We start from the raw sequence: 13,450 nt of genomic DNA, 5'->3' as shown, positions 1-13,450 counted from the left end.
GTGTGGTGATTTTTTATTCTGAATTTACTGCTTGCCTATTTTTTCAAGAGCCAATAACCTCTTTACCACTCTAAAATGAGTTTCATAAATTTCCCTTACCCTGCTTTTAATATGTGTGTGTGTGTGTGTGTGTGTGTGTGTGTGTGTATATATATATTAAAAAGAAGGTCTTGGGCCACCAAATCAACATGGAATATCAATTTTGGAGCACTTCTAGTATATCATGGATTATCAAACCAGAAAGTGATTATGGATTTTAACAAGCGAAATGAATCAGGGCTTAACAAACGAACTTAGAATGAATGATACTTTAGTAAGTGCATAGGATGAACACAAACTTGTGCAAATCCCATTTCACCTGAACTCAACTTTAAGGTGAAAATAAGGTAATGTTCTGATTTCTTCTTGACTTAATTCCTAGAAAATGCAGCACAATGGTACAAAAATGCCAGCGAACTACAACTGTCCATGCAAACTTGCGCTTGTGCAAACCAAATATGAAAATTGGGGGGCAACTACACGAACAGAGAAGAATCCAGGAAGAAAACATTAGGATGTCAAATTAGGAAAATATTATTCCCAGCCATATCCATATAGATACAATCTCCTCAGCCAAATGTTTTTACACTTACATAAGACATTTGTGGGTGCACCCCACTCGAGTGGCCTCAATACTATAAAGAAACAGATCCCACCGAGGCATGGCAGCTAAAAGCTAAAATGCCGGGGGCAAAAAATTATTACATAAAACTCATTTCATGGTTTGTTATGAAAGTTTGGCTGCCATTGATAGAGCCAAAAGTATTCCCTTCCCAATTAAGGGAACATAGACTTGTAACATTATTCTCTTCTCATTGTTGAATTGAAAACTCACCAATTAGCCTTTTAGCTGACCAAGGCTCTCATTGCTTAGTCAATTGACGTACAACATATGGAAGTATGCCTCCATGGTTGAAATAAGCCAACTCCACCTACATAGCAACAAAAGGGTTAAAAAAAATGTAGCTATATAAGTACGATAATCTAGACACCAAGAACTTGGATGAGGTGAAAAAACAAGGTGATTTTGCTGAACAGAAACTAAATTGTCTATTTATAATATGCTAGTGCTTCAGTAAAACAGACCCCAACATGGATCTTTTGAAGCAAATCTTTTGGCTAATCATAACTTTAGAAAAACTTTCAATCTTTTTAACTTCGTTCTGAGTAATTAGTTTTCTTCCCAGCATACACAGCTGAAGGAGAACAAAAACGAGCCGCCGTTAAAACATTCATCAAGCAATTTTGCCTGAACGCCCGGCAGTTGTAAAGTAACCAGTTCTATTTAGAAGAGAAAAATTCCACTTTAAACCCATTCCAATAGTTGTTGAAGCAATTTTACTAGACAAATGATTTGTAAGGTAGAGAACTAAAAGGTCCATGTTAGCCAGAGCAAATGGTTGATGCTTTGGAACTAGCAAAGTTTCCTCAAGTTAACAACTTTGAAATGAAGAGATTCTAAGCGCATGAAGAAAAAATTAGTCCAGAATACATCTGACATGCCAAAACAAACATAAACATTGACCGATATTTCTGGTAGGCATAGCTATTTTAGACAAACTAGTGGGTTTTACATATGCAAGCCATCTTATATCCTGGTTTTTGGTTATTCAATCTTAGTTTCATTATCTCTCAATAACTAAAAGAATTGCCAAATGAAGTATGCATATCCGAGAATTGAAGGTCACAAAACATGTCTCATAAATAAACCAGGTGTGCTTGAATTGCCAGAGAAAAGTTACCTCAGTGTCAAAGCGGGCTGTGCAAGTGAATGACTTTCCAGTGTCAGTCGTGACAGTGACATCTTGGCCAGGACGGATCTCGTCAATTTTGCTGGGAAGGTCAATGGTATAACGTTCATGACCTGTCAATCCAAGTGTATCTGCATCTTCACCAGCTTTGAAGCATAGAGGAATAATACCCATTCCAACCAAATTACTGCGGTGAATCCTTTCAAAGCTCTTTGCAATTACAGCTTTCACTCCCTATGGCAATAAAATGCAGCATAAGCACGCCCAGCAGATTGGAGAACAACCATTGAAGAAAAGGAGGAACAGTAGAGCAATAGAAAATGTTACCTGTAACATCGGACCTTTGGCAGCCCAATCCCGTGAGCTTCCACTTCCATACTCTGCCCCAGCCAAAATAATTGTGTCGTGACCATCAGCCTTGTACCTCTGAAATTGGCAACAAAATATCAGAAATGAACAAAGCCTTGCAGAATTTATTGAAACTCAAGTAATTCAAGTCAATTGGACTAAACAGTGAGATTCTATCAATTTGTATCTCCACACACAAGTGAGGTGTAAAACCATGAAAAGAGTTAAAGGAATCACCATTGCAGCATCAAATACATATAACTTCTCTCCAGTGGGAATGTGTATTGTTTTTGGGCCATCTTTACTGCAAAGCTTGTTTACAAGGCGGATATTAGCAAAAGTCCCCCTGGCCATAATCTCATCGTTACCACGACGGCTTCCATAAGAGTTGAAGTCCTTGCGTTCTACACCACGCTCAAGCAGAAACTTGGCAGCTGGACTATCCTTGTGAATGCTTCCAGCTGGTGAAATGTGATCTGTGGTAATGCTGTCGCCAAAGTTCAACAAACAATATGCATCCTTCACTCCATGGGATCCAGGAGGATCCATGGTTATATTCTTGAAGTATGGAGGCTCGTGAATGTAGGTAGATTTTGTGTCCCAAGAGTACATTGTGGAAGTTGGGACTGATAATTGATTCCACATGGGGTTACCCTCTGTGATAGCCTCATAGGTACTCTTGAACATTTCAGGTAAAACGCTAGATTGAACAGCCTGAAAAATTCATCCAAATTAACTTGCATTCATGTTTAAAAGCTCTGGTTACCAATAAGAACTCCAATCATAGTCTACCTCGGCAATTTCTTCAGTGGAAGGCCAAATATCCCTGAAATATACATCCTTACCATCCTTCCCCACTCCAATTGGCTCTTTATCAAAATCAATGTCAACCTGCAAAACAAATTTCGATGAATCCCATAAACCACCACAGGCCATATGGCTGAAAAACAGTACAAAATTATGAGAGAAGATATATGTAAAGAACAGCGTATTTAGCCTCTCATAAACAATAAGGCCCGTCATTCTTCTAAATCGGAGAGCGGCGAAATGATCTTGGTAGAAATTAGATCTTCTTGGTTAGCTTCCCAATTTCACAGTGAGAAGCACATAAATGATATATTATTTTGTAATATCATGTTCTTCCATCAGATGCCTTCTTTACTTGGCAAATGTTCCCATGTTCAGCAGTTTAAGCAGTTTAAAATGCAAAATAAGAAGACTCTCACAGTGCTTAATTGTGCTTTTGCTTGTTTGAGCAGTTAATATTTAGAAACAAAGACCAAACTGTCATACCACAGAATATTCCCAACCATCTCAAGGAGGGAACACTCATACCACAAACATTCCCCCATCTCAAAGACTCAAAACTATCTCCATGAACACATGTTCATGTCTAGTACGATTTATATGAAACACATTTTCTGCTACTCCATTCCACCATTTAGCCTCTTGATTGACAGCTGATGCAATTTTTCTTTTATCATTTTAAGTACATATATACATCTAGAACGGGATTGTTCCTGCTTCAAGTAGAATTTACCACTTCTTATAACACTGAAAATTCTATTGTCAATATATTTTCAGCAATCCATACCAAAGGAAGATAGTTACTTACAGTTCCAGCGAGGGCATAGGCAACAACTAGAGGAGGTGAAGCAAGGTAGTTTGCCCTTGTCAAAGCATGAACACGCCCCTCAAAATTTCGGTTGCCAGAAAGGACAGCAGCAGCAACAATGTCTGCAGGATGAAAATATTGAATTGAAAGTAGTTACAGATAATACTTCATCATCAAGTAGTTTACATAGAACTGCAACGAAGATATCTTAACTAGGCTGAGACTAATAAAATAAACGGATCATGTACCATTTTCTGATATTGCAGAAGCAACTGTATCATCCAACTCCCCAGAGTTTCCAATGCATGTCGTGCAACCATATCCAACAATGTGGAAGCCTTGCTGATTTAAATATTTTTGCAGCCCACTACACCAAACGAACAAATCCTTACATTCTGCTGTATATTAGTAAAAAATTTTCATTTATTAAGAAATTCTGAAAGATACCTCTGAAGTAAGTATTTTGTGACAACTCCAGAGCCTGGAGCAAGACTTGTTTTTACCCATGGTTTGACCTGGCATATTCTTGTCAAATGCTTAACAAGAACAAATAATTGAAGACACTAAATTTGTACAAGGCAATAGATAAGAACAAACCTGCAGACCCAACTCACTAGCCTTTTTGGCAACAAGACCAGCACCAAGCATAACGCTGGGGTTTGATGTATTAGTGCAGCTTGTGATGGCAGCAATCACAACACTGCCATGTGTCAGCTCAGCTGGCTCTCCATGGAATGAAAATTTTGCTGCTTTTCCTTGCTCCTCCTTGGGTATAGCAAAGCCCTGCATTGAGAGCAGATTGGCAGGATATAGTAACAATGTCAAGGTTTTATCGCGCACTTAACACCCACTTTATCGTGAAGTCAACATGATTTAATAGCTGTAACCATACGAATAAAACGAAATGATCTTGGAACAATCAGAAAACAAATTAATCAGGAAACAATAACATACTCAACAAACCTCACCTTAAACCCCACTTTGTTATCAAGGCAAGCATGCCAATCAGCCTTCATATCTTTCAGAGGTACCCGGTCATGAGGTCTACCAAAAATATACAACTCATAACTAAGTGCTAGGGAAAAGAAAGAAACTAGATGTTTAGGTTTTGGATTTTAAAAAAAGAAAAGACGAATAGCAAACCTTTTTGGCCCTGAAATACATGGTTCAACATCCGCAAGGTCTAAGCTTAAGTATGATGAGTATGCTCTTTCTTGTTGAGGCTGAAATGAAGTATAACGAATTCATTAGGCAAAAATTCAAGACCAAAAGGAAATAGCATATCCAAAGTAAACCAAAGCCCTACCTCATTATAGTCAACAAACATATTATTGGCACGAAGATATCCTTCTATCATTGCCACCTACACATCAAAGTTAGAAGTTTCAACAACGGTTTATAGGTATGAACCAACTACTTACACTGATATTTTGATTCTACAAACAATAACTTACAGTTTCATCGCTTCTCCCAGTTAATTTAAGATATTGCAAAGTGACACGATCTACAGGGAAGAACCCCATTGTTGCGCCATATTCAGGAGACATGTTAGCAATGGTGGCCCTATCAGCCAATGATATTTCACCAACACCAGCACCTAAACACAAGAACTAATCAAGATCTTCATCTTTACCCAAATATATCACACGAATCAAAATATCATTCTCTAGACTCAGCGTAGTTACCATAAAATTCCACAAATTTGCCCACAACACCATGTTTCCTGAGCATTTGTGTGACAGTTAAAACCAAGTCAGTAGCTGTGACACCATTGCGCAATTTTCCAGACAACTTGAACCCAACAACTCCAGGTAACACCATGCTTAAAGGCTGTCAATGAGGAAAGATAATTAAAACAAAAATGTAGGACCTCAAAACACCAAATTTTCACAAGCTTGTTTGCAGCATCAGTCAAAAGCATGCAAATAATTTTGTCCAATAATTGAATTTGTGCCATCAAGAGTTTTGCACATTTAGAGAAGGAACATTAACAATAAAAGAGCACAGCGAGGCTAATGAAACATCATTTTTACTTTTTCAATCTGTTACTGTAATGAAAAACACCAATATTGAGAAAACTTCAAAAAAAAGGTAATTCAGAAAGAAACAGCAAGCAAATACCATGTACTAGAATTCAACTTTATTAAGGTATTAAGTAGATTGTCTACTAACCACCAGTTATAAGTGAAAAATAGTAACCAAACCACATCCTAGCAGACAATATCAATTAAAAAAGCAAATTGCGAGGCAGGCAATACTTAAGCAGCCTTATCAAAATCCTTAGTTGGCTTTTATGAGTGTTATTTGAATAAACTCAGATCTACAAGTTAATTTAAACTACCATTTCTCTAGAAAGAGAACCCAATTCAGACAGCAATTTCATTCATACAAAGATCACAATTTGCATAAAGCTTCATCAGCAGAAGACGAATAATAGAGGGGTAAAACACAGACAATTTTTTTCAAATCAAATATTTCCTGTGGCGTTTATTTTAGCGAATTAGATGAAAATCATTGCAAAAATTTCAGAAAACAGACAACAAGAAGTTTCCCAGTATTCCATCTTTTTAGCACCTGTCCAAGCATTGCAGCCTCTGCCTCAATACCTCCAACTCCCCAACCAGCAACTCCAAGCCCATCAATCATCGTGGTGTGGGAATCTGTTCCAACTACACTATCCGGATAAAGTGTGCCATCAGTGTTGAAAACAACACGCCCAAGATATTCCAGATTAACCTAATCCAATAGCCAAGAAAGTCAGTTGTCATTGTTTGCAAGCTTGCTTCAAAAAAGGAAGGAAAGGGGAGCAAAGGCAAAACTTTCCAAATAAACTTAAGAATGATACATCTGTGATTAAAATGAAAAAGGAGTTTCAAATGGCACACAATTCTTTTTATCCATGAAACCAAGATCCTTACAACTCTTATGCGTAGGAGTAACTTTAATTTAATCTCCCATACCTGATGGACAATACCAGATCCAGGTGGCACAACAAGCATGTTTCGGAAACCTTTTGATCCCCACTTAAGGAAAGCAAATCTCTCCTTGTTTCTCTGGAATTCCTTTTCCATATTTTCCTGGACAGCATTCTCTGACCTAGTAACATCAACTTGAACTGAATGATCTATCACTAGATCTACAGGAACCTACACCAGAACAAGGATCTTCCTGTAAGGGACTTAGGAACAGATGATAACCAGACAATGGATAAAGTATTGGACAACTTTCCAGCATATTGTTTAAAATGTGAAAATGTGCAGGGTAGTTTAAATCTTAAAGAACCTTTCATTGTGACCAAAAGAGATAGATAAACAGTAGAGAGGAGGTCCAAGCACAAACCTAATCCTAAACACAGTAAAACCAATAGCATAAATTCAAGCATACATCACAGCTATTAAGTAGATGGATAGATCCTAGAATTTTCTAAATTCTCACAGATAACTCCTTCCCCATAGTGTTATTCAGATGCAATTACTGCATCCGTATTCCTTAGAAGTCCTAAGACGCATAGGCCATAGACAAAATGACAACTTCGACATAAATACCGCCAAACTTTAGAAACTAAGTTCTATAGAGATGTCATCAGAGTTCATAAAGTGTAACACAACATCAGCTTACTATAATATATGACTGAAAATTTCACTAACCAGCATAAAGCGACAAAAAAAAAAAGTTAATAGTCTACACAGTTACATTAAAAAAATGCATGAAAGGAGAGAAAAATATGATGACTAAGCACATATAATACCAATGGATTGATCTTGTTGGGATCACTGCCAAGCTTCTCCATGGCATCGCGCATGCAAGCTAGGTCAACCACCGCTGGGACGCCAGTGAAATCCTGGAAAGCAAACAAATAATTTCAAATAAAATTCTAAGAGGAAATTGTAGCACATTTGGGGAGAATTTATGACGTTCACCTGCAAAAGTACACGAGCAGGCTTAAAGGGAATCTCAACTTGCTTTGGAGATGTATTTTCCCAATCAATGATCTTCTCAACATCTTCTTTTTTGACTTGAAATCCATCACAGTTACGGATTGCTGATTCAAGAAGAATTCTGATGGAGTATGGCAGCTTATCTGATTTGCAAACACAAGAAGCCAAATTTACGGTAAGAAAATAAATCGAATAGTTCAACTAACACCCTGACTTACCTAACAACTCTAAATGCAGATATATATTTGTATGCTCAAATGTGAAAGAGCCATTGTTAGGCAAAGCTCCCAATTCTACAGCTTTAGAGGCACATTATGCATATTGTGTATGAAAAACAGGAAATACTCCAATAACTACAAGATGACAAGTTGGTATATTATAGAAAACAGGCTCTTTGACCAATAATTCTCTAACATCTAACAATCATATTTAAAGAAAATTTACTTTAATGAAAATTCCAATAGAAGTATAGTAGATTCATGATTTTACCAAATACTTGTGATAAAAATTCAAGCAAAGAAAATATGTTACCTAAGAGGAAACCAGGAATTTAAAAGTGAAATCCGTCAAGTATTCAAAATTCATTAGAAGCTTTTCTAAAATTAAAATCAAAGTGAAATTACTTAACCATTCCCGTACCATGAAAATATGAAGAGATAGCATAAAAGTGTCCCCAGTTTATAAGAAACAAGTACAGATTGGGAAAAAGCCAGAATAAAAAAACTTTGCATGAGAAGTCCCAATTAGTGATTGAAGTTCCAATAGTTGAGCACTTGATTATCAAGTCATTCAGGACCCACTGCTCTTTTTGGAGAGTGCTTTCCTGACCTCTGTAAATATAGCCTATGACCTGTTTTTTGGGGTTCATCTTTAGCCTTCACATTATTTGTGACAATAATATCTAAATACCATTTGACAATAACAAAACTTAACCAAGAAAACCCCATAAAAGCAATCTTAAATTAGTAATAAATAAAATGAAAAATCAAAGCAAAACACTGGAGCAAACTTTCTTAATTATGCATTTCTTGGAGTTGGGTTTAGCAATTTTTACCAATTCTTGGATCATTTAGAGCAGGTAGGCTATAGAACTTTCCAAATTCACCACCTCCTGGCTTGGGAAGGCTGGTCAAAGTTCCCTTGAAAGGATTCTCAGAAGCTGCATCCAAAAGTAATCATTCTGTCATATTTTCTTCTCGAAGGCGTGACCGTGGAAAATGAGATTTCAATTTCCAATAATTGTGAAATATAAATAAGAAAAAAATCCTTAATTTTCAGAAAAATATTTTCCAGTATAAAGAAATTTTATAGCAGAGAATATAAATACTCAAAATTAAATTTATAAAGCCAAGAAAAAATATCTCCAGTCAACATCGAGCATCTCTCTTCAAACAATCGAAACCAAAAAAGTCAACTTATATCATTTCTCCATCACATAAACTACCTTATGATATTCCAACAACATGAACCCAGAAAGGTAAAATGACAAATTCACCCACTGGCAGTCATCTTCCTATACAAATTATTGATCTTTGACATCGCCCGTTTGGATTACTGTTTTTAGGAGTCTTTGTGTATTTATTGAAATAAAGTGCAAATTTTTATGCCGGAAAAAAGTAATCCAAACAAGGCCTTACAATATTATTAATAAGAAAGGTAAGCAACAGGTGAAATGACAAAGTTACCCACAGAAGCCGTCTTCCCATATTGATATCACAATTTCACCCCTTAAATTTGTATTCCAAACATGAATAAAGAAGAGATGAAATGACGAAATTACCCGTCATTGTTTATCTACATATAAGCTTTACGAAGAATTTTATACGTAGAGGCAAGAGAAGAATTGACGAAGACGTGAAATGACAGTATTACCCATGGTAGCGATCTTTCTGTAAAAGCCGTTGCAGGCGGGAGAAGTAGTCCTGATCTGAGAACACAGGCTCGACGGCGACTTCCAATCAACACCGTGGCTCCACCGCGGCACGGAGGACCTGACAGACCTCAAAGCCGACGAATAGCTCAAGAACCTCGGATTATTAACACTATTCCCGTTAAAACTCTTAGCACTATTGACTCGCGTCGCAGCTCCTTCTACAATAGAACCCGCTGCCGTCGTCCGTGGAAGCCGGGAAGAAGACGTAAAATTTCTCGACGAATTTGTGGATGATGCTGCTTTTTTTAGCAGCTGGGAGGATGTTATGGTTTTATACATGATCTGACGAAGGACGAGATATGGGTTTTATTGCATGAAAACAATATAATGGCGAGGATGGGATTTCTGATGGGTTTTTTGTGGTTGGGATTGGCGTGTGGTGGGCGTGTGACGTTTTCTTGGCCTAGGGTTGTGTGGCCGGAGGTTTTTTGTTCTAGAAGGAATGACGAAAATGGGAAGGGAAAATGGGTATGGGAAGAAAGAGGAGAAGACAGAGAAAAAGAACGCTCTGCAGCTTCCTTCGGCGCGTCACATGCGGGCCGGATTGGATTGGACTCGGTTGTTTCCGGGCTTTTGCTTTTATATACTACTTCGTTTTGAATGGTTCTTTTTTCTTTTCTTTTCTTTTCTTTGTTTATTATGTTCTAAAATAAAGGGGAGGAGGGAATGTAATGCGTTTTGCGATGTCAAGTGTTTTTATGTTTATGTTCTAAAATAATTACTCCTTCCGTCCCACTTTGATAGTCTTGTTTTCCTTTTTCGTCTGTCTCAAATTGTAATCCACTTTCCCATTAAGAAATATAGTAATCTTTCAAATTATCTAAAATACCCTTATTAAATATCTTATTATTAATACATTGTTATTAAATACTAATCCACTATATTGAATACATTGAGCTTTTCCAATACCAACCCATTAGTTGTAGCTGATATTAATTAGCACTCTTCGTGATTAGCATAAGGGTATTTTAGAAAATTATTAATCTAAATTTATGTTTCCAACCAAATTAATTACACTTTCTTAATTTGTGTGAAAAAAAAACTAAGACTAACAAAACGGGACGGAGGGAGTATAATGGAATCAAGTGTTTTTATAGGCCAATGAGCGAGAGTGGGGGACAACAGTCAAGTGGGCTATAGTTGATCTGGAAGAATTTGGTTTGGTTTTGGCCTTTGGGGATATTTGTTTTATGGTTTGTTTTTTAGCCTTGTTTGGACAGTCATTGTCCATCGGAAAATTGTATCGTTTTTCGTGATCATATTTTTTTATTATTTTTTTTCTCAGATACATCAAATCGTTACGGTAATTTTTTTACAAAAAATCCTAAAAAATGCAATCCAAACACAAGCTTCCCGAAAAAAATGTAGCTAATTCGAAAAAGTGTGGGAGTGTAATAATTATGAATGTGTGTGTTAATCTAGCAAATGAATATAATTTAATGGTGTTACTGAGTATTTAATAAGCATTCGTTAAAAAATTTTATTATTTTAAAGTTAATATTCAAGTATAAACGATGCATTAATATATTAATGATATCTTTTTCAAAAAAAAAAAGAAAAAATTTTTATGAGTATTATACTCCCTCCGTCCCGTTTTGTTAGTCTTGGTTTTTTTTTTCACACAGATTAAGAAAGTGTAATTAATTTGGTTGGAAACATAAATTTAGATTACTAATTTCCTAAAATACCCTTATGCTAATCACGAAGAGTGCCAATTAATATCAGTTACAGCTAATGGGTTAGTATTGGAAAAGCTCAATGTATTCAATGTAGTGGGTTAGTATTTAATAATAATGTATTAATAACAAGATATTTAATAAGGGTATTTTAGATAATTTGAAAGATTACTACATTTCTTAATGGGAAAGTGGACTACAATTTGGGACAGACGAAAAAGGAAAACAAGACTATCAAAGTGGGACGGAGGGAGTAACTGAAAACAATAATGAGAACCGCAGCCGTGAATTATGATTGAATTATTAATGTTGAGTAATAAAATATATATTTATACACCTTGAGTCTTTAAGGCAGAGGAGATCGAAGTTTCTCAGAAGCATTCGGTACACAGACAGACCAAGGATGACATCTTGATACTAGAGCAACCTCATTGGCTGATAGAAATAGGAAGAACTTCTAAAGCCCATATAGAGAGACTTTTATGGCCTCTAGGATTGTTTCTTCAGTAATTTTATTTTTTTTAACAAATAAAGTCAATTAAAATGAATAAAATCAGGGTTAGATTACTAAGTAGGTATTACTTGTGTCAAACTATTGCCACTTAAAAGCCTAATTAAAGGGTCTTCCTTGTTAAAACTGTATACCAATAGGATCACGTGTTGTTGATGAATCAAGAAGTATTTTCTATTTTTCTTCTTGATGTTGACATAAATATAATGAGCCGTTATTTATTAAGAAAAATAGAAGGAAAGTCAAATTCGTGGTCATTGCTTTGAGAAAGTGTAAAATTTGTACAAGGAACAAGGACCAATCTTGCACAATTACCTCCGATGTTTTGCTTCAAAACGATGCCACATTTAAAGGGCAAAAGGATTAATAAAATAAAAATAGAAGTTTAGTGCAAAAGTCTTGACTAAAGTCTGATATAAATATGGTGAAAATAACTCTTTGTGATCTTTAAAGGTCCAATTCAAGTCAATCTTTTAAAGATAACCTTAATTAATAAGTACATGTTATCAGTAAAGAAATCAATTATTGTGGTTGGATGGAAGAACTTTCCTTTTTAAAGCTATGTGGTCCCTCCATGCAACTAAGGAACTTTCTTGGAAGCCTTGGGGACGTAAATGTTTATAGGGATAATTTCAGAAACCTCCCCTGAGGTTTCTGACGCTTTCACTGACATCCCCTGAGGTTCTCAAAATTTCACTTACCTCCCTTGATAAAAAATTGGGCCCCTTTTCTGACGTCATCAGGGCCAAAATTATAGATATATCCCAAGTAGTTGGGGTTAATTACTACCGTTTAGTTACATAATGGCATCTGATATGATTAATTAAGCTTAACAACAATAATAGAAACTTGATTCCTGATACATGATTATTGTATTATTTCTTATGCAAATATAACATTTAATTATTGAAATTTGATTTTATTTTTACAATTTATAAAATTTTTATCACTTATATAATATTTTTAAAACCCTAATACATCTAAATTTGATTTTATTTTTCAAATTTATAAGATTTTTATTTAAAAAAATGGGATACGGATAAGATATCCGGTTGGTTCGATTTGCATAGGTGCATATGAGAATATCCGAATACTCCTGAAACCCGCAAGCGGGATTCTGTGTTTTTTCTATTTCAAGGTTAGCTCGCATGCGGGTTAATGTTATATTTGAGCGCGAGAAGAAAAAATTGGTAATTAGGCTCTTTGGGCATTATAAGTAAATATTTAAATTAATGGCAGTTCTATTACACCAATATTATTGTATTATCATTATTATGATTATTGTATTATTTCTTATGCAAATATAACATTTAATTATTTAAATTTGATTTTATTTTTACAATTTATAAAATTTTTATCACTTATATAATATTTTTAAAACCCTAATACATCTAAATTTGAATCTAATTTTCTACAAGTCATACTTATAAATGCGAAATCTAACAAAAAAGTTAAATACAATTTTTGCAGGTCAAATTTAACAAATGCGAGCTATTTGCAAAATTTTAAATATTTGCAACATTTTTTAAAACAAAAATTAGAAGCTTTCTGCAAATAATTCCCTACCTCTCAAAAAATACCAAAATAAAAAAGATAAGAGCTCGCATTTGCTTCCTAGAAATAATTCCCTAGCTCTTAA

At 35.4% G+C, this 13,450-nt stretch overlaps 1 protein-coding gene across 1 annotated transcript; it reads right to left on the bottom strand.

Moving 5' to 3' along the window:
• Window positions 1-555: 555 nt before the first annotated feature.
• Window positions 556-10,225, bottom strand: LOC113687824 (aconitate hydratase, cytoplasmic). The gene is made up of 20 exons (XM_027205348.2): window positions 9,564-10,225; window positions 8,746-8,850; window positions 7,674-7,834; window positions 7,502-7,594; window positions 6,714-6,899; window positions 6,328-6,489; window positions 5,439-5,583; window positions 5,208-5,350; window positions 5,060-5,116; window positions 4,897-4,976; window positions 4,722-4,797; window positions 4,351-4,536; window positions 4,201-4,268; window positions 4,002-4,120; window positions 3,754-3,875; window positions 2,931-3,029; window positions 2,376-2,852; window positions 2,118-2,216; window positions 1,782-2,024; window positions 556-971 (listed from the first exon to the last, which is right to left on the bottom strand). The coding sequence occupies exons 1-20, from the start codon at window positions 9,901-9,903 to the stop codon at window positions 903-905; spliced, it is 3,030 nt and encodes a 1,009-aa protein (XP_027061149.1). The 5' UTR covers window positions 9,904-10,225; the 3' UTR covers window positions 556-902.
• Window positions 10,226-13,450: the final 3,225 nt, after the last annotated feature.

Source organism: Coffea arabica, chromosome 5c (genome assembly GCF_036785885.1).
Source record: "Coffea arabica cultivar ET-39 chromosome 5c, Coffea Arabica ET-39 HiFi, whole genome shotgun sequence".
NCBI lineage: Eukaryota > Viridiplantae > Streptophyta > Magnoliopsida > Gentianales > Rubiaceae > Coffea > Coffea arabica.
The sequence above is the reverse complement of the archived record's forward strand: the minus strand, read 5'-3'. Positions and strand labels throughout refer to the sequence as shown.